The sequence below is a fragment of the Schistocerca serialis genome, chromosome 6 (assembly GCF_023864345.2).
Source record: "Schistocerca serialis cubense isolate TAMUIC-IGC-003099 chromosome 6, iqSchSeri2.2, whole genome shotgun sequence".
NCBI lineage: Eukaryota > Metazoa > Arthropoda > Insecta > Orthoptera > Acrididae > Schistocerca > Schistocerca serialis.
Window position 1 is genome coordinate 672,740,415 of NC_064643.1, and position 22,830 is coordinate 672,763,244.

Consider the following 22,830-nt stretch of genomic DNA (forward strand, 5'->3'; position numbering starts at 1 on the left):
GAAGAACAGTCCACTGAAGTTTTGTGAGCTCCTCTCGGGTGCGAAGACTTGTGTGAGGTCTTGCGTTGTCATGAAGAAGGAGAAGTTCGTTCAGATTTTTGTGCCTACGAACACGCTGAAGTCGTTTCTTCAATTTCTGAAGAGTAGCACAATACACTTCAGAGTTGATCGTTTGACCATGGGGAAGGACATCGAACAGAATAACCCCTTCAGCGTCCCAGAAGACTATAACGATGACTTTACCGGCTGAGGGTATGGCTTTAAACTTATTCTTGGTAGGGGAGTGGGTGTGGCGCCACTCCATTGATTGCCGTTTTGTTTCAGGTTCGAAGTGATGAACCCATGTTTCATCGCCTGTAACAATCCTTGACAAGCAATTGTCACCCTCAGCCACATGACGAGCAAGCAATTCCGCACAGATGGTTCTCCTTTGCTCTTTATGGTGTTCGGTTAGACAACGAGGGACCCAGCGAGAACAAAACTTTGAATATCCCAACTGGTGAACAATTGTGACAGCACTACCAACAGAGATGTCAAGTTGAGCCCTGAGTTGTTTGATGGTGATCCGTCGATCATCTCGAACGAGTGTGTTCGCACACTCCGCCATTGCAGGAGTCACAGCTGTGCACGGCCGGCCCGCACGCGGGAGATCAGACAGTCTTGCTTGACCTTGCGGCGATGATGACACACGCTTTGCCCAACGACTCACCGTGCTTTTGTCCACTGCCAGATCACCGTAGACATTCTGCAAGCGCCTATGAATATCTGAGATGCCCTGGTTTTCCGCCAAAAGAAACTCGGTCACTGCCCGTTGTTTGCAACGCACATCCGTTACAGACGCCATTTTGACAGCTCCGTACAGCGCTGCCACCTGTCGGAAGTCAATGAAACTATACGAGACGAAGCGGGAATGTTTGAAAATATTCCACAAGAAATTTCCGGTTTTTTCAACCAAAACTGGCCGAGAAAAAAAAAATGGGTTGTATTACTTATTGAACTGCCCTCGTACATCCAAACGATCATGTCGCTGCCACCTGCATATTTAAGATACCACTATATGTCTGGCAGATTCCGTTCGCTCCAGGCTTTATGCTGGCCACATCCAGTGGCCCATCCTTCTGAACACAAGTATCCAGGCAGCATTTGCTCTGGGACCCACGCAGACAACATTCAGTGGCTCATCAGTCAGAGCATACGCTCACCGCTCAACATGTGCGTAGCATATGCTCCGGCCTTTACGCCTGCCACGTTCAGGGGATCAACCGACGGAGCACACAATGGGCTTATGGTAGCTATTCCATGTCGGCCTGGACACCAACTTGGACTTGTTGATTAACGGACGCTTACTTGCCCAGTTTAATCGCTTGATCCAACTGATTAAAGAACTGTGTTTCCTAACCATGTGCAAGTGTTATCTTTTCTTGTAACTCACTGTTGGAGTCATTCTTTAGTAACTACCAAACAGTACCTAGTTATTCTCCCCTCCCCCCCCCCCCCCGCCCCACCTCACTTCCTATTTTCCCGGCTATACACACTCATGTCATAACTTCACACTCAACCATATGCAGCACGCTCAACCATTCTGCTCCCAAATCCACCCCACATCTCAGCTAGATTTCTATCGCAATCTCCTGGAAAAGATCACCCCGACCTGCACACTATACAGATTCACCACGTATTTGATACCACTACGTTAATGTTTGAAAAGCCTTATGCTGAGAAGCAGGGGGTACTGTTGCCAGCCAGTTCTGCAAAGAGCAATGAAACCTCAGTAACGCAAATAAAACTATTACACGTGTTTAGAGCGGTTACACTGAAAATTAATGACTTTCTTATCCACAAATAATGCACTCTACGGCAAACTGGCGCTCGTTTGATGCCTTTAATATGGTGCTGCAATTCTAGTGGCGTTATATATATCGAGTCACGAAACTGATTTCCACATACGTGAATACATATGGACGGTCGAGGTAAGTGTTAGATAAATTAAAGAGTTTTTTACAGTTGTTGGTGATCGAGTTGTCACACAATCTTTTGGACGTATACACATTCCGAGCAATGTTAAGCTCTGAGTAAGATCTATATGTGACAGTCACTGCGGTATTAGACCGTTTTCATGTATGTTTGTCTGTTTTAAAGTAGTGACAGTAGGAGGTTATGTTAGTGCACCTGTAACATGGAGAATGACGGAATAAAATTAATATTTTAGCTAGCGTATTTTTCACGTGACATCTACTCCGTAATGTAGTGGACACTTGTACATTCATTGTGTCGAATAAATACGGTAAAATGTAAAAATATCATTATGGGCTTACGTATTCCTTCGAAAACAATTAATGGAGAAATATTGAAAAGATTTAAGGACAAATATAAATCACTTCTACTTACAAAATATTTGTCAGAGCATATTAATTTTGGCGTTCTGAGATGGCATTTCTCAATGCTTCCTCACCACTAAAAATAAAAAAAAAATAGCATATGTGTGACTCTAGTCGTTAACAAGCGAAATATAATTGCATCTCTCTCTTCATTGGTGTAAGCCAAGTTTATTCTCTATATTGAACGCAGACCGTAAAATGCCTTTGAAAAGCGTATTCAGAGCGCATGGTGCTATGGGATGGAACATGTCTATACTAGTGCTATGATGACATTCAAATTCAGCAGAGCGCTTACGGGCAAACCATGGGCCTTACAAAATTCTGGTGACCTTGGATGTGACAGAATTTTCTTTGTGCAGTTCTGTGTGCTCAGTGCATGGATAGTCCTGAAGAATGAGAGACTCGTCCTACATTTCTTGTTACCTGTTCCATCCTATTAATAGATAGTGCAACCTGACGATCACAGGCTATAATCAACAAACTCACATTGAACTGAGAGTGAAGAGAACAAAGTTTCTACGGCCGCAATAGGGAGCGGTGGATGGGACTTCTTATTTGGAAGCAGAAGGAAAGTTTTGTGATCATGTAACACCAACACGGCCCTGTTATTGTAGTATATAACGTGCGCGTTAACTGATTGGTAGAGTAACAATTTATTGCTAGCACGTCTGGCTGACGGAATGTTGACAACGTGTGAGGAAGAGATGTTGGGTCACACAATCACAGAGCGTCGTTACAGTGCTCTAGTGAGCCTTACCTAAGAAACAAGGCCACAATTACATCTTGAAACTGAGGTGTTTACACTGTGATATTTGTCGCACTCTTCTGTTCGATGTCATGTTATGCAGCTTTGCACGATGGTTTATTCTGTGAGAATTTCTGTAGCACCCCGCGACTACTGCAACGTACATTCATTTTAGCCTGCTCACTGTATTCGTCCCTAAACTCCCTCTGCATTCCCGTGCAGATAAGATGTACTGCCTGAAAGTCGCGACTTTCAAGCACAATGTCTGATATGAACGGGAATATAGTTGATGTGTGAGTACAGATCGTAGACGTGTGGTTGACGACGTATGGGAAGTTGGGTCCGGCTGTGCGTCGTGCACTGATTATCAAATGGGGAGGCGACTGCTCGTGATAACCGGGAAACCCGGGTTCGAGCCCGGGGAATTCCATTCGCCAGCTGATGGTAGTCATTATTCCCAGTTGCGAATTCAGCTGATGTGTTAAGCCAATATAGGTGTGTTGCCCTCTCTTCATAAAGCAAACACTTATATTCAGTAAATAACTGTAACATATGTTATTATGAATGTACCTCATAGAAAAAAGAATGCTTTTTAAAATTCAGTATCGTACGGAAAACAAAAATTCACTGCCTACGATTGACACACACTTTTGAACATTGTTGTTGTGGTCTTCAGTCCTGAGACTGGTTTGATGCAGCTCTCCATGCTACTCTATCCTGTGCAAGCTTCTACATCTCCCAGTACTTACTGCTGCCTACATCCTTCTGAATCTGCTTAGTGTATTCATCTCTTGGTCCCCCTCTGCGATTTTTACCCTCCACGCTGCCCTCGAATCTCTCACTATGTCTCAGAACATGTCCTACCAACCGATCCCTTCTTCTAGTCAAGTTGTGCCACAAGCTCCTCTTTTCCCCAATTCCATTCAATACCCCCTCATTAGTTATGTGATCTACCCATCTAATCTTCAACATTCTTCTGCAGCACCACCTTTCGAAAGCTTCTATTCTCTTCTTGTCTAAACTGTTTATCGTCCATGTTTCACTTCCATACGTGGCTACACTCCATACAAATACTTCCAGAAACGACTTCCTGACATTTAAATCTATACTCGAAGATAACAAATTTTTCTTCTTCAGAAACGCTTACCTTGCCATTACCATTCTACATTTTATATCCTCTCTACTTCGACCATCATCAGTTATTTTGCTCCCCAAATAGCAAAGCTCCTTTACTACATTAAGTGTCTCATTTCCTAATCAAATTCCCTTAGCATCACCCAACTTAACTCCATTATCCTCGTTTTGCTTTTGTTGATGTTCATCTTATACCCTCCTTTCAAGACACTGTCCACTCCGTTCAGCTGCCCTTCCAAATCCTTTGCTTTCTCTGACAGAATTACAATGTCATCGGCGAACCTCAAAGTTTTTTTTCTTCTCCTTGGATTTTAATACCTACTCCGAACTTTTCTTTTGTTTCCTTTATTGCTTGCTCAATATACAGATTGAATAACATCGGGAATAGGCTACAACCCTGTCTCACTCCCTTCCCAACCACTGCTTCCCTTTCGTGTCCCTCGACTCTTATAACTGCCATCTGGTTTCTGTACAAATTGTAAATAGCCATTCGCTCCCAGTATTTTACCCCTGACACCTTCAGATTTAGAAAGAGAGTGTTCAAGTCAACATAGTCAAAAGCTTTCTCTAAGTCTACAAATGCTAGAAGCGTAGGTTTGCCTTTCCTTAATCTTTCTTCTAAGATAGGTCGTAGGGTCAGTATTGCCTCGCATGTTTCAACATTTCTACGGAATACAAACTGATCTTCCCCCAGATGGGCTTGTATCAGTTTTTCCATTCGTCTGGAAAGAATTCGCGTTAGTATTTTGCACCAGTGACGTAATAAACTGATAGTTCGGTAATTTTCACATCTTTCAACACCTGCTTTCTTTGGGATCGGAATTATAATATTTTTCTTGAAGTCTGAGGGTATTTTGCCTGTATGATACATCATGCTCACCAGATGGTGGAGTTTTGTCACGACTGGCTCTCCCAAGACTGTCAGTAGTTCTAATGGAATGTTATCTAATCTGGGGTCCTTGTTTCGACTAAGTCTTTCAGTGCTGTGTCAGACTCTTCACACAGTATCATATAACTCATTTCATCTTCAGCTACATCCTCTTCTATTTCCATAATATTGTCTTGAAGTACATCGCCCTTGTATAGACCCCCTATATACTCCTTCCACCTTTCTGCTTTCCCTTCTTTGCTTAGAACTGGGTTTACATCAAAGCTCTTGATATTCACGCAAGTGCTTCTCCTTTCCCCAAAGGTCTGTTTAATTTTCCTGTAGGCAGTGTCTATCTTACCCCTAGTGAGATAAGCCTCTACATCCTTACATTTGTCCTATAGCCATCCCTGCTTAGCCATTTTGCACTCCCTGTCGATATCATTGTTGAGACCTTTGTATTCCTTTTGTCTGCTTCATTTACTGCCTTTTTATATTTTCTCCTTTCATCAATTAAATTCAATATTTCTTCTGTTACCCAAGGGTCTCTACTAGCCCGCGTATTTTTACCTATTTGATCCTCTGCTGCCTTCACTATTTCATCCCTCAGAGCTACCCATTATTCTTCTACTGTATTTATTTCCCCCATTCCTGTCAATTGTTCCCTTATGCTCTCCCTGAAACTCTGTACAACCTCTGGTTCTTTCAGTTTATTCAGGTACCATCTACTTAAATTCCCACCTCTTTGCAGTTTCTTCAGTTTTAATCTACAGTTCATAACCAACAGATTGTGGTCAGAGTCCACATCTGCTCCTGTAAATGTCTTACAGTTTAAATCGTTGTTCCTAAATCTCTGTCTTACCATTGTATAACCTATCTGATACCTTTTAGTATCTCCAGGGTTCTTCCATGTATACAACCTTCTTTCATGATTCTTGACCCAAGTGTTAGCTATGATTAAGTTATGCTCTGTGCAAAATTCTACCAAGCAGCTTCCACTTTCATTTCTTAGCCCCAATCCCTATTCACCTACTATGTTTCTTTCTCTCCGTTTTCCTACTCTCGAATTCCAGTCACCCATGACTATTAACTTTTCGTCTCCCTTCGCTACCTGAATAATTTTTTTTATCTCCTCATACATTTCATCAATTTCTTCGTCATCTGTAGAGCTAGTTGGCACATAAACTTGTACTACTGTATTAGACGTGGATTTCATGTCTATCTTGGCCAGAATAATGCGTTTACTATGCTGTTTGTAGTAGCTTACCCATACTCCTATTTTTTATTCATTATTAAACCTACTTCTGCATTACACCTATTTGATTTTGTATTTATAACCCTGAATTCACCTGACCAAAAGTCTTGTTCCTCCTGCCACCGAACTTCACTAATTTCAACTATATCTAACTTTAACCTATCCATTTCCCTTTTTAAATTTTCTAACCTACCTGCCCGATTAAGGGATCTGACATTCCACGCTCCGATCTGTAGAACGCCAGTTTTCTTTCTCCTCATAACGACGTCCTCTTGAGTAGTCCCCGCCCAGAGATCCGTATGGGGGACTATTTTACCTTCGGAATATTTTACCCAAGAGGACGCCATCATCATTTAATCATGCAGTAAAGCTGCATGCCCTCTGGAAAAATTACGGCTTTCAGCTGTTCGCAGTACCAGAACAGCAAGGCCATTTTGGTTAGTGTTACAAGGCCAGATCAGTCAATCATCCAGACTGTTGCCCCTGAAACTACTGAAAAGGCTGCTGCCCCTCTTCAGGAACCGCACGTTTGTCTGGCCTCTCAACAGATACCCCTCCGTTGTGGTTGCACCTGCGATAGGGCTATTTGTATCGTTGAGGCACGCAAGCCTCCGCACCAACGGCATGGTCCATGGTTCATAGGGGGGTGGGGGATTTGAACATAGAGACCTTCAAATAATGTAAAATGGGGAAATAAGTAAAAGCAAAGTGCATACATTATATGTCGTCTCAAACGTTGAGAGCGCCGAAGGTAAATAAATAAAAATAAAAATATTTCATTAACATCTTCTGTGTCACACTCTAATTGTAAGCTATTTAAATAGGCATTTAGTTTCACATTTATTATAGATCTGAGAATTTATTATCACCAATGCAATACACTCTAGTAACGAGCCACGAGTATTAGAATAGGAAGAAAACTTAATATCACATTAAAGTGACCACCGCTTATGTTGGATGTCACTGTGCAATAACCAGTCACATATACTATGAGTCAGCGCTAGCAGTGAAGGGTATATAAAACGTGTCAGTGGTGTGCGGGTGGGAGAGAGGGAGGGGAGAGGCGGCGTAGTATACGCGAACAACAGAACAGTGGACGGTCGATGTCGTAATGCGGAAACGGAGAAATTTATCTAACGTTCAAAAAGGTACGATCACTGGCTTTCGGGCCAGGGGTTGAAGCATTTCCGAAACGACTGAGTTTGTAAGTCCTTCACATGCTACAACACTTAAAATATACGACGCACGGTAAAATAGTGCAACCGAAAACCAGAGCCGAGGCCACTGTGGTTCACCACAATATGAAGATAACAGGGGTGAAATACGGCTGCGGAGATGTGTACGAGTCATCAGACGTGCAACTGTTGAGCAACAGACTGCCCAAATGAACCAAAAGGCTACCATCAGTGTCTCCTCAACGACCGTTCAGTGAACATTAATGCATATGAATCTCTGCAGCAGACGCCTACTTCAAGCGTTACTGATGACCGCTGGCTGTCGGCGACGAGGGCTGAGATCGGTGTGCGACTACCACAAATGGAAGTCCACTGAGTGGCAGCAGGTGGCCTTTTCAGACGAATAACGTTGTATGCTCCATCTACCAGACGTCCATTGGTGTGTAGGGTGTGAAACGTCTGAAAGGAAATACCCTGTAACAATCATCGGAAGGTTTCAGGCCGGAGAAGGGAGTGTTATGGTCTGGAGAATGTTTTCATGGCTTTCCTTGGATAAATTCGTAATTCTAGAGGGCATAATGGATCAACACAAGTATGCTTCTGTTGGGTGCCATGTCCACTCTACAGGCAGTTCCTTTTTCTCTGCATGATGGCATCTACGAAGAGGAGAGTTCAACGTGTTACATAGCTCGCAGTGTACGTGCGTGGCTCGAAGAGCACCTGATGAGCTGGCCACTCTTCACTGGTCACCAACTTCCCCTGATGTTAGCACCATGTGTCCTCAACCTTGAACGTAGCCCAGCAGGCAACGGTACAGGAGAATGTTCATTGTGTTTCGGGCCGAAGGTGGAAGAATTTCCACATCCCTGTCGTTACCTCAGAGATCCTCACAGACCCTCTTCCAGCATGTCTTGCAGCGGCATGCGATGCGAAATGTAGTTAGTCCGGCTTCCGACAGTTGGTCACATTAAAGTGACTCGTCAGCGTGTAAGGTATGTGTTACGAAATTTATTGAAAGGAATGGAGTCACTTTTAAAGGCAATAACGGGAACCAAAAGTAAACTGAGTGGCTCTGTTGCTTTGCCAGATTACATTGAGATATATAGCTGTGTTTCAGACCACCAGAGTACTACAGGATGAGCAACTAAGGCGCGAACAGAAGAAAACATAGACAGAGCCTATGAACAAGCAAATGAACGTTTATTAAGACTGGGAATAATAACGGAAACAACCAATCCGAGAATGCACATGGACACGACATTCGTTACAAGTAAGAAACTTTGTGTGAAATCCTCAAAAACATCTATTATCTGTAGATGCCAGAAGACTTTAATCATCAACATGGTGAGAGACGTCAGCAGGAAGTTATATGACAGAATGGTTCACTTTCAAGTCGAGGATCTTTGACTCACTTTCTGTAAAATTTAGTAAATTAGTAATTAACAAACCTTACTTTAAAAGTAATTATATATAGATATAAGGAGCTGTAGGGGAACAGGAATGGTCATCAGCAGTGTATTAAACACAAATAAAACCAAGTAACCTCCATTTATTGTTAAAAAAGTATGTACTGGAAGTAATTAGTACACTGACAACAATAAACTGATTATAAATAAACCAGTGCTAAGATGCACTGAAATGCCAAAGAAAGCTATTCAACTGGAAAAGGAGAAACAGCAAAAATAATGCATTTTAGACAACCTAGCACGATCAAACGAAGTTGTGTTGAAATATAAATTTAACATCATTTAAATGATCTTAGGAGTGAAATACTCAAACCTAAACCGGATGTGAAGTGCATAAATGAGAACTACTTACTAGAGAAAAACAACTATAGCCAGACAGGAGGTAAAGAAAATGAAAAAATATATAAAGTTACATTCTTAGTTGACAAGGAACGTAACCTTCAATACGATTAGTAGAAGACCCACTGCATACCAAGAGACCTGTAAAGACAAGCCCTTCTTTGCGTAGTCCTAGAAGAGAAGGAATAAATTATTTAAGTTTGCCAACCAGCTTAGCCGTGGTGAATTTCAAAACAGGCTGTTACGGGATTCTCATTAAAGGACTGAGGAATAATTAATTTTAAGTATTCAGTGGTAATATGTAAGTTATATAATGGACAAGTAAATTCATCTAAATATTTTCGTGAGAATTTTAGCGACATATTTGTCTTCCTCACTTTCTCAAGACAGAGTACCAGTTGATTTCAATTTAAGTGACATAATGTTCTGAACGTAGAGAACAATGTTTACTTTAAAATAACATCGTATCTTGTCTGTTTTTCTGGTTTTACGGATTAAACAAATAAAACTTCTTTAGTGACGCTGTTAAGTTCTGATCTGAGTTAAGAAGTTCAAGAAAGCCCTATCAACTTTTCCTGAAAATATCATTTATCTTATTATTATTTCTAAAAACAGTTAATTTTCATATTGTAAACACGCGGAAAACGAAGGAAAAAAAATGCATCTAACTCTATGAAATTGTTGAATAACATGAACGTTTAACACACCTGTAGGAAGATGAAATTTTAAAGAGAAACTCATTTCCAGTTCCGTTACGATAACGGAATGAAAATTCTGGCTAAGTCCCTTCCAAATATTAGTTAACACAGCTTGCGGCTCAGAGAGGAATCACGTGAATCATAATGCTTACATGATGATGAAGTTTTCAGATATTTATGTAAACGAAATTGTAGACAATTTTCCTGGTCTGCAGGCATGTAAGTTTTTCACATCAGTCGTCTCGATAAAGATAGCGGTTATTTCTCCTCTTTCGTAGTAATAGTAAGAGAATAATAGTTTTTTGGTAGTTCAGTAGCAAGGAAGTTCAAAATCATATGGTTTACGAGCTTTGAAGTGCAGTACTTTCTTTTTCTTTTGCTGCAAGAATTCATACATTTCTTTGTTTGTTTGTAAAATCTTTAGAATTTTCGACACGAGAATATCTGTCTACTTAGAGTGAATAGTATTTATGTCCATTAAATTAATTTCTTGAAGGAAAACCTCTACACGATGGAACGGAATTGTAATACACACGACACTTACAAACATCTGTTAAAAACTATCAATTCTTCAACAACAATTTCATAACAATTCTTATACTGAGCATACAAGTAATTCACAACAAATTTTTACAGGTACAATAACATGCTAGGAAAAGAAGTAATGACACAGAAAACAAAAAGTAGAACGTAGTAAGTATCAGATACTGAGCATACAATATGTAAAACACTACTCTTTGAAATTAGGAGATAAAAATAATGATTTTTCATTTTTATTTGCGATCTGTTTAATATTTATAGAAAATAGTGTGTCATGATTCAGTTCGCACAAGTCCAGATTCCGTCTCTGTCCCATAATTTTAATATTAAAATAATTTACGTATATTTCCTGACGAGCCACTTCCAGGTTAAGGGCGGATAAGAAAAAAAGGAATGAATAGGTATTATGGATTTACGGAATACAGTTTCATGTTCATTCACTGGACATAGGCGTTCGCCCTCGGTGGAATCAATAGTATACGTTGGCCGTTAGCACACTCATTTTTGACGTAAGAAGTCTTTTGAGTTTAGTGCCGACCTTCTTAACCGCAAAGCACCACGTAATGTTCTTGTGATGTTCCACAACTCAAGAACCACCATAGTAGTATAAGGATGAGATTCCATCAGTTTATCCCACCTTTAACGTCGTGTTAACAATTCAGAGACACAGTTATTGATATGAATAGGCAAATAACTACAACATGTTCGTAGCATTAGCTGAAGATGTCTGAACGTCCCACTAAACCACCTCCCACCTTGCCACCATCCATCTTCCATCAATTCCATACAAAACGCTTCGTCTCCAGCAGTCCGTAGGGAAAGTTCCCCTGAAATCGTTCACACATATGTCGCACACCGGAGTGACAGTCTGCCGCCAGACGCTCGTCATTCTCAGTCGAGTGGTCTCAGAAAATGCAGACATGTTCAGACGGTGGTGGCCCGCTATGGATCGGCCCCTAGGACGGCGGCAGGCCCAGCGCACAGAGCGGCTGCTATACTGGCCAGCAACAGCCACGCCGAAGGACATCGCAGCCAAGACAGCGCCCGCCCGCCGTGCTGCATCGCCGCAGGGTTCTCTCCTGAAACAGTGAGATTAAACACATTTCCTTAGATTAGCTTTCTGCCTTTGAGGAGTGCAGGACATTTTTAGAGGATGTCAAAGCCTCTTTGACAGTAAAATTACTTATTCATCAAATCAAATATTGCAGTTGCAGCTATTTGGCCATTGTCAAGTGCAGTACTGCGAGATTTGTACTTCAGCACACGTCCAACTTCTAAAATATCTGACGCCTGTCATGTCACCATCACATGATTCACGTAATTAACTTAACCCTTTCATGGTTAAAATTTATTTTGCATATATTTATTTTACATGTATTGGAAAAAAATAGGTCAGAAACTGATAACTAACATACTTCCACTACCAAGAAAATTTTAAGCTGACTGATTTTGGAAATCGGTGGAGTGAGAGACATCTGACCCACGAAGCTAATTAGATCCACATTTCCATGAGAACCACGACTTTCGTGAGTTATATTTTAATTTTAGAATGATTTTTTTACCTGGATGGAAATTGTAGAGAGGGGTATAACAAATCAGTACCTAAGCACATTTACTTTCCTGACAATGAGAAATAGGAAATATCGCACACAGGTTTTCAACATAACATTCGAAGACGGCTTTAAGATAGCACACTCCAATGTCTTCTCATTCTATGAAGATTTCTAAGGCAAGTAAGTCCCACTTAATACAAATTATATACAAATCAGCTGAGTCACTGTAGTGCGTAGTAATGTTTAAAAACAGACGCACCAATGGTGTAGTCACACAGGTTTTGGATGTACCTCTAAGTTTATTCCGTTTACATATTTCATATTTTGTAAATGGTTCAGAAACGTTGTCTTATAAAGTGGTTTCACCAACAGAAACAACTACATTAACCGAAGATATCGGAATGAGAAGCGTGAAAGTAACAACTTCCCTGTAATGATGTTGTAAAGAGATTAGTATTCTGAGCCATTCAGCTGTACCTGCCGATGTTGTTTTAGGCAATTAGACCTATTCACAGATTTTGTTCATGGAGCTACTTTAGCACATTAACAAGGCGAAACATTTTTAAATCTTTTCATTGGTTTATACTCCCGAAATTTGATACTTCCATGCAAGCCATTTTGATATCTCCTGCTACTAACGTTGTTTCCAATGGTGAACGACTCATTATTAGGCAATGTTTCTGAACCGTTTACTTACCATTAAATACTATACGTGGAATAGTCTTACAGGGACGTTCATAACCAGTATGATTGCACTGTTAATTACACAAAGAAAGATCGGAGGCACTTGGATAAGCTTGGAAGGAGGAAGGCATATTTTGATCTAGACAAACGATGTAGCTAACATTGTCTTACGCTTGTGCCCCGCAGTCTCAATAAATTTGTAGAATGACATTTTTGCATCAGAATGTATAAAATGTTTTGTCATGCACACTATCGGTTTTGACCGTTTCTACAAGAGACACACTTGAGAATTGGCAACGCCCAAAACCCGTAGCGTCAAAAAATTTTAAAAAAATATATAGAGACAGTCTGGTGGGTAAATGTTGTCCTTCAAATACCATGTAACCCATGGCAAGTCCTCACTTGTATTTTTTACAGTATGATTCCAGCTGCTAACAGGCACGCCTCTGAGGGGGAACATATCTATTACGTGTCTGTCGCCTGTCTGGAAATTGTTCCTGATACGATGTAGTGCGGGTTGCATAAAACAGATCGGTAGGAGTTAGCTGAATCACCCTTTATATATATGCAGGTGAATGAAATAATTTTCCTGAATGAATCAGCATTAATTGTTGATTTTTGTGAACCAAGTGTACTAAAGTCCTTTTGTAAAAGTCATAAATTCTTCGAGCAGACTAGTGCCCCTTGAGCATATCAACATGGAACTTTCAACGATGATATACCGATACACTCCCTGCACTGGATTTTCGATTTCTGATTCTTGACATTGCCTGGTTGCGGTCAGAGCCAATATTGGAGCACCTGTCTTTCAAGATCCATTAAATTGCGTAGATGTTCTGAATCTATTAGTACATAGTTGAATTTGGTTAGGTATTACGATCTGGATATCTACATGTCATTTTACATACACCTGTTTAGTTAAGTGACGTACTGCATATAAATATCGAGGAAGCAAATTGTACAATGACTGATTCCATTTTCACTTGAGTTATCATCTAGAAAAAGAAATGGTTCAAATGGCTCTGAGCACTATGGTACTTAACTTCTAAGATCATCACTCCCCTAGAACTTAGAACTACTTAAACCTAACTAACCTAGGGACATCACACACATCCATGCCCGAGGCAGGATTCGAACCTGTGACCGTAGGGATCGCGCGGTTCCAGACTGTAGCGCCTAGAACCCCTCGGCCACTCCTATCATCTAGATTGTATTTGGCAAAACAGTAAACATAGTAATGTTTTCCTATTTTAGCGTTCATATCTTGACAAATTATCTTACAGTCTCCTCTCAGACACTCATTGTATTTTTCATCTATCACACTATAAACAGCTTCCTTCTCTAAACATATCTTCTCTTCAGGTGGGACATGAACACATATGAGCCAACAGTGAAGAACTTCCCTCGGATTATGGGTATGTACAATCAGAATGATGTCGTTCCGAAATCGGTAATAATTCTGGTTCACTTATTTACAGGAATAGTTGTGCGTAACGTTTGATCTTTTCCGTCAGCTGCAAGGTATCACACAATCCTTTTCTATCACTCCTTCTCGTAATGATCTTACCTCTTGAATATCTGTAATAACCAGTCGTTACTCATTCAGTTGATCAAGTAATTTTGTTAGAGTTGCTGCCTGGTAGGGAGAGCATTCCATGATCGAAACCGTTAGCCTTTTAGACGTCTGTCAGCTTGTCGTAGAAAAGTCTGGCCGGCTATTTATTCAGTAGATCTGGTACCACTTGATTTTTGCATATTGTGTCTCATATATGTTCCCGTTTTTTCCTCAAGATGAATACCGTGGGCTGTTCTATACTCCATTCTCGCCAATTCTGAACTGGTGCTAAATGCTAACGACAGTGATACTTGTCGTTCATTAAAAGCACTAATCGTTTTTCGTTTCATTTTAATTTCCAGAGAAATTTTCTTTAGATTTTTACTACGCTAGCATTTGGAGGAAACTAAAATATGTTGTTGTTGATGTGGTCTTCACTCCTGAGACAGGTTTGATGCAACTCTCCATGCTACTCTATCCTGTGCAAGTTTCGTCATCTCCCAGTACCTACTGCAACCTACTACACCCTTCTGAATCTATTTAATGTATTCATCTCTTGGTCTCCCTCTACGATTTTTACCCTGCACGCTGCCCTCCAATACTAAATTGGTGATCACTTGATGCCTCAGAATATGCCCCACCAAGCGGTCCCTTCTCCTAGTCAAGTTGTGCCACAAATTTCTCTTCTCTCCAATTCTGTTCAATGCCTCCTAATTAGTTATGTGATATACCCATCTAATCTTCAGCATTCTTCTGTAGCACCATATTTCGGAAGCTTCTATTTTCTTGTTGTCTAAACTATTTATCGTCCTCATTTCACTTCCATACATGGCTACACTCCATACAAATACTTCCAGAAACAACTTCCTGACACTTAAATCTATACTCGATGTTAACAAATTTCTCATCTTCAGATACGCCATTGCCGGTCTACATTTTATATCATCTCTAGTTCGACCATCACCAGTTATTTAGCTCCCCAAATAGCAAAACTCATTTAGTACTTTAAGCCTCTCATTTCCTAATCTAATTCTCTGTGACGGTACGTCACATAAATATTGACACTTCTATCGGTTGTAAACCTTAGTTTAGTATTTTATGAATATAATTAGTATTAAAGATACAGTTAATGTTCTTGAAACAACTAGTACGCAGCGATTATTTAAGAGTATCATCTTTATTCAATGTCTATGAAAATAAAAAGGGATCGAAAGAAATGCGATTGTACAGCTGAGGAGGAAGGACGTATTTTATGAGACACACACTGTTTTGTTTCATGATACGGAAGGTAGCCATTGAGCGGCTACACAGTTTTATGTAAGTTAATCGTATTTATTGCTAAAATAAACTTGTTATTATTATTACAAAATGAATTTATTTGTAATAGTTGTCACCTCAAATGCTTGCAGTTTCTAATTATTTTTAATAAGCATTTTTTAAGTAATTTGCGCTGCGTAAAGCTCATCTTCCGATGCAGCCTCTGGTCGGCCATTGCGCGCCGTAGTATTAATTTATTTTTCAGTGTTAACAGTAACTGTAAATGCGAGAGATTTCGTTATAAGAACCTTTTTAAATTGCAGCAGATAATTAATTTACGTTGAAGTTCATGTTTTTAAACTATACAGATTCCATGAGTTTGGTAAGTTTATCTTGGCCGCTCCACGGCAACAATCGATATTCTCTCAAGCCTTTCTTTGCAATCAATAACTAGAAATTAACAAAATTACATTCAATTCAGTTAACGACAACTATATTTTAGTCACCATGTTCTAAATCTAAAGTTGGTACATGAATAACTGAGACCCTTCAAGAACCCGTTTCATATTTACTTATGCACGTAAGTAAAAGTGATAAGAAAAGACAATATCGCTGAGAGAAACAAGCATGCTGATAAATTAAAAATAAAAATTTACAAATTACATATGTAATAATTTTTTGTATAAAACGTCACGAATGCCACCAAAGACGTCACAAGTGGCGTCCAAGAATGTGAGGGCCCGAAATTTTATGTACCAATATTAAGTACACAGAAAATGACTGAGATTTGTTAGTCCGTCTAGACAACTATATTCAAAAGAAAATTTTTTATGTACATAATTATATGTATGTGAAATTAATGCCATATATGTAACCTATTTCCATGTACTACAAAATAAAAAACTTTTACGAGATCCAACCAGTGAAGATAAATGGACATGAAGCTGACTAGATGCGTACCATTGTCTCGACTGTGATAAAGACAACACCAAGCAACAATAACTAATAAAGGTACGGGTGTATATGCATGCGCTTCTGGGCTGGAATCTAAAGGAAGAAAGGATCCGGGGGCCATTCACTGTGTTTATCTTTTTGAGTTAATATTTGTCAAAAGTGTTTATGCAATTTGTTTTAACGTCAGTGGATAGGTAAACAGATTCATTTACTACTACTGAACAAAAGTCAGTGTTAGAATTCTGAGACAGTGATTGTGTTCTGGATTTGTGGTCACACAATCAGCTGTGCGAATCAAATAAATGCTAGTGAAGTTGACTGCCAAAGTAATGTTTTAGCAGAAGTAAAATTTTTCACAGTGCAACGGAAATATTACGAGTGCGAAAGTGTAACTGTTAGTTTCAGTAGTAATAGTAGTAGGTAGCTTCATTGCTTTACACTTTCAGTGTTTTGTATGTGCTTTGTGTAGTGTCATTTTTGGGGGAAAATAGATTTTGTGTGTAATCGTGTCTTACCAGTCAGGATTAATGCTAGTCGAAATGGTGAAGACACGCAAGGACAAACGGTTAGAGGGGGACGTTCTGTCAGGCTTTGACACAGAGGAAAATATACAAGAGTTTCCAGTGAGGAACCCACCCACAATGACGAGTTCTCAACTTCCAAAACCGGAAGCTGAGCAACCTGAAACGGACAAAATATTAGGCACTGATCAGGATCAAGCTCAACTGAGCAAAGAAATCCACTCGATTACTGGCACAGGGAATGAGGATGCTGCTGCGTCGACAGCGAATGTTGTACAAGTACCTGTACCAACGACCAATTTTCTAACGGTTCTGATGGCACAATTAGACATGAGAGACAAGCAACGGGAGCAGGCATTGATTAACCAAGTTAAGGACATTTTAGCGGAAGAGCGTCTCGAACTTGAGGAAAAGGAAAGACAGGAACGCCTTGAAGGCGAACGCAGGGAACAGGAGCGTGATGCTCAGTTCCTGGCAAAAATGAATGAAATGTTTGAACAACGTGACAGGGCGCTTGTGTCATATTTGTCACAGGAGATCGATGTAGTAAAACAGCAAGTGGCTGACTTGGTACACTAGAACAAAGACACTCCACAAAAGATCACGCAGTTGGACGAGTGCGTGGGTCAATCAGACAAACCTCAGTGTGTGTTGAAGAAACAAGTGAAAGTTATTGTTAAAACTGTTGATGTAATTTCCAACTCGCTCGAGCACTATTGATGTAATTTCCAACTCGCTCCAGCAGCGACTCAACCACTGCGGATCACAAGCTCAAGTTAGCTTAAAGCGGGCCGAGTAGTTATCGATCCCCGGTCCATTCAACAACAACATACGTCACGGAAATATGTCGATAAATGTATGCCCAGTGGAGAAAAAGAGACTGCGAGAAATTGCAACCGTACTCGCCAGTCAATTGCTCAGGCGTTGTAACGGCGAACGGACAGGTAGAGGTACCAACTATAGCGCAGGTAAAGCACGAAGAATCACTATTAAAACACAGGCAGTTCCAGACTTATAATGGTGAGAGAAAGAATGTCCATCCGGTATTATTTATAGTTTCCGGAATGTACTACAGGCGTCATGGACTGATCACCAAAAGGTTCAGTTGTGATCTCTTTCATCACAGGCGACGCGGCACAGTGGGCGATGGAAATCGCGGAGCAGTGTCCATCGTTGTCTGAATTCGAAAGTAAATTTCTTGCCAGATACTGGTCCAGGTCTGTTCAGGAGCAACGGACAAGTGAACGGTAAAGGAAAAAACCAATCCAATAATAGCCCTCGTAAGAACGGGTATTCGAAGAGTGACGAATATTCGGAATGGGAAAACTTCTCTAAGTAAATAAACCCTATGCAAAGAGTGCCCACTGTGGATGGTCACTGGCACAGCACTGGATACAATACGTACCAGCATGGCCAGTCAAACCCGTCTGCACCACAAAGAGGTGGAGAAAACTACAATCGAAAGAGACGAGGTGAAGGGGGAGGAAACTCCCTTTGTTATCCCGATGCCACCGCCTCCAACTCAGCCTCCGAACTATCAGTCTCACGTGTACGCACCGCACGGCACCAATTGTGACTGATAATGCTCGAGTAACCGATGTGTCTGATCACGTGTCGGCAGGGTGCGACAGGCCGTCAAACTCTGGCAGACCTCTGTAGGCCCTTCCCAGACCGTCGGCAAGATAAAAGAGGGGGGCAGACAGAATGTGGGGGTGAATATGCTCCGCTACAATGACGGATGCGAGATGAAAGATGAACTGACAGTTGATCCCCGACCTGCGGACCAACAAGAAATAGAACATGTGCAGGCTGCCTTTGTGGCAAAGATAAATGGGATCGAAGTAATAATAATATTGGATATAGGGGCGAGTACTTCTTGTATTGATGAGCAGTTATTCAAGTGCGTGGATCGTGTGAAAAAGTTACCGAGCCTGCCAGTAGACAAACTGTAGGATAGTAGGTTCCATACGGGGCAGGGTGCAGCTAATAAAGAATCACGTGCAGGCAGAGATTGCCCTGGAAAACGTGGTCAAACATCTCACAGTACCTTGCATCCTGGGCCTTGACGCGCTTGTGGAATTGAAGGCAAAAATTGACCTCTCCCTAGCCAGATGCACCTTAACCTATCTAAACCGACAAAACGATCTGGCATTAATGAGCATTCTGGACGCGTATGTGAACTACTGCCTGAACGTCCGGGTAACTTTACAGGATGCTGACACGTTAAATCACAACAACTGTGTTGTAAATGAAGACAGCAGCGAACCGGAACCCGGTTGGGAACGGGAAGATGCTATTATTAAGCAACATATTGAAACAAAAGTAGCCGAATCTTCGTACTTGAGACTGTCACAGCAATCAATAAATTAAAAATAAAAATATATAAAATATATATGTAATAATTTGTTGTATACGACGTCACGAATGCCATCACAGACATCACATCCCGCAGCATCACCTGATTTAATTCGACTACATTACATTATCCTCGTTTTGCTTCTGTTGATGTTCATCTCATATCTTCCTTTTAACGTATAGATTGATTTATAGTTACCTAATGAAAATATGAGAGGGAGAGAGTCTTGAAAGAAAGCGTATGTACTTATCGATGAGTGAGGGCTGAGTCACGACCATAAAAGTGTCTGAAATATTTGTAAGGACGTTTTCTGGCACCTGTAAATACCTCAAGCTTTGGCACTGAAAACAAGGGAAATTTTAGGGCGAAATGTTTGTGGACTTGTGCTATTTATATGGGTTAGCGTGACGTGGACTAGCAACACTTCTACGCAAGCTAGCGAGTGTTGGAATTCATCTTTTGAGAACAATGGCTGGACCTGTTTTATTTTAGAGTGATGATAGATTTGATTTTAACCCACTACAAGTCATTGTCCCTTTTTTGGGACGCGTATATTTTACTTATTTTTACGTAAGCAATGGAGCTTTTAGCCTTTATTGTTGCACCTGTAGGTTCAACTAACTGCTATAATGCCTGTAAATGTAAAATAAATAACTTTCTTCTAAGTACTTCACGTCAGGAAAACTATAAACTTGCCGATGTTTTGTTCTCAAACTTGGCAGCACTGTATGTCCGCTGGTAGTTCCTGGACGACAATGAGCTGTGAGTTAGTTGTCTGGGCGTGTTTGTTATGAACATATGGACGTCCATGTAAGATTAAGTATACTCTAGATTTTTTTCAAGTAAGTGCAATATCGATATATTTTATATGTCCCAATAATGGGACAACGGCATGTTGCACTATCACTTATTGTTGATGTGCCCTATTATTGTATACAAGTATTATACAGAGAATAGTTGCATTTTACGTTCCTTATATCTGCTTTTTTCATGTTCTATTCGAATTTTAAGATTCCAACAGGATAAAAACATGCCGCGTGGACTCACACTTGAAGAAATTCTAGCAGAACTAGCAAACCATCAAGAGAGTGACGATGAAGATGATGACATAGAACTGCGATTATTCCACCCGATGTAGATGTAATAACAGATGAAGAAGACATTTACGAAAATGTATTGAACAATGAGTCTGTTGCACAAGTTGTAGCCGGTACTTTAGAGAGAAGCTCTCACTTTTGGATGTCTGACAGAGAATAGTGATGTTTTACCTATCAGAGAAAACAGGATCAGTACCAAAACGCAGAGGACCACAAGTAAACAAATTGATGGGAGGACGTGTGAGCACAGATGTACGATTAGATCCAGGAAATCAGTTCATTGTGCCAAGTAAAACACAGAAGAGAGTAAAACACAGAAGAGATGTGCTTACTGCAAGAAAAAAACAACAAAAATTTGTGATAAGTGCAATGTTGGTGTACACAACAAGCGTTTTCCTCCATTTCATACTTAATAGACATACAATAATATTAAAACATTCTTTATTTATTGTTTGTGTTGTTTCTTACAATATTATGCTTGGAGAATAAGGTTGCGAATTTGGATAGAGCATTTGGCCAATGTCCCAAAAATGGGACAGTCTGTAGTTTTAGTTCTAATAAACTGAAAATTTTCAAAACAACTTTTTATTCAATTAATCACTCAATGTAACGTATTTATGTATAAAAGTTGTAAGAGGTATGCGATGTATGCGCTGCCTGCAACAGGCAAGACTTAGGAGAGTCTCTGACCAGAGAACAGTATGTAGTTAGTTGTTGCTTGTAGCGAGTCGGCGTCAGTCGGCAGTAGTAGTCAGACCATGTTAGTCTTCAGTCGACGGTCGGCGCCTGCTCCGCGTGTCGGCAGTCTACTCTGGTCGGGACTCTGCAGGATGAGTATTGTTGTAGAAGGTAAAGAAGCAGCCTTGCGCATATCCAGTAATGTATATTAATTGTCATTTAATTTCTTTCAAAAAATGCCCCAATAATATTTTTTATAATATAAAGTAACTTTTTTAAAGAAAAGCATTCATTTCAATTTAAACAATATTTCCAATGCATGATCATTCCTTCCAGGAATCAGAAAAAAGTATACACCAACATTGCACGATGCTGTGTAAAAAAATTTCTACACAAGAGCAGATATATTTGCAGTTTTTATTGAGGTAAGAATTTTTGGTTTTTTATTCAGAATACAGGGCCAAAGGGCAGCGCTGCTGTCCTCATTAAATTTACCAGGTTACTTATTTTTTTTATTATTTTGGTGTTTAGGAATTTTTCTGTTTCGAACTTAACATTAAATGAGAAAAGGATTTTGTGGGAACATTAAATGTGAATGCATTTCTGCACACAGATTATAAATAGGAGCCAATTTTGTTCTGAGGTTACATATTTAAAAAAAATCATTTTAATCATTATTTTTGTGGGGAGTTTACGCTTGGTCCATTTTCATTATTATTTTTCTGTAGGGAGGTTACACTTGGCTCCATAATAATTTTTTAGTTTAAATTTTTACTATCGTCTGGGGAGGTTACACTTGGCGACATCCGGCCAGGATCTTATTTCTTTGTGTATCTTCTGAGAAGTAGTCATATATCTGCTCTTATTTAGTTGAATTGCATCTGGCGCAACGCATTTACTAATTTGTCACTCTTTCTTTCACAGATCATCGGCAATTTGTTGCTCTTCCGTGTATTTGTGTTTGTTGCATTTTGCATTGTCCTTGTTTCATTTGTGCATAATTTTGATTTTTGTGAAAAATGCCGCGAAAAACTGTTAACAGTGCATCGCGATGTGCAATGAATGAAATAGCCGACTCGAATAGTTTGACCGATAATACTTGCAACACTGAGTGTAATGATGATAATCCCCTAATTGTAGACAATCAGTGCGTACCGACCACTAATATTGATTTTGATCCTAATGATCAGCAAACAAATTCAATTGCGTCCACTGTTAATTTAACGACAATTAATGACGCGGCACGTTCTGTTACAATGAATGCAGCCCAGTTTGACACACCCGGTTGGCAAAATTTACGTAATGAACAATCAAATTTTTCCAGCGAAAATGAACAATGTACTCAAAGTACGTCAAATTTATTTGATTCCGATTTAGTGACTAACAGTGCACATCCAAGTGGCGAAGCTTTCCAAGAATCAGAAAATGACCAACTGGTTACACAAAGCGCGACAAAAGCAGATACACCATCAAATAGCACAGAGAATTGGCACAGATCGAGTTGTGGCATTATTGGTAAATGAAAAACAAGATAACCTTAATGAATCGAATAAACCACTTAATGAAAAACTTGACAA

The 22,830-nt window shown here is 40.1% G+C and overlaps 1 protein-coding gene across 1 annotated transcript in view; it reads right to left on the bottom strand.

Annotated features, from left to right (window-relative positions):
- Positions 1–10,510: 10,510 nt before the first annotated feature.
- Positions 10,511–22,830, bottom strand: part of LOC126485025 (zwei Ig domain protein zig-8-like) — a 233,371-nt gene continuing 221,051 nt past the window's right edge. The window contains exon 6 of the mRNA XM_050108630.1: positions 10,511–11,677. Within this exon, the coding sequence (XP_049964587.1) occupies positions 11,541–11,677 (137 nt within the window). The 3' untranslated portion in view covers positions 10,511–11,540. The remainder of the gene's footprint in view (positions 11,678–22,830) is intronic.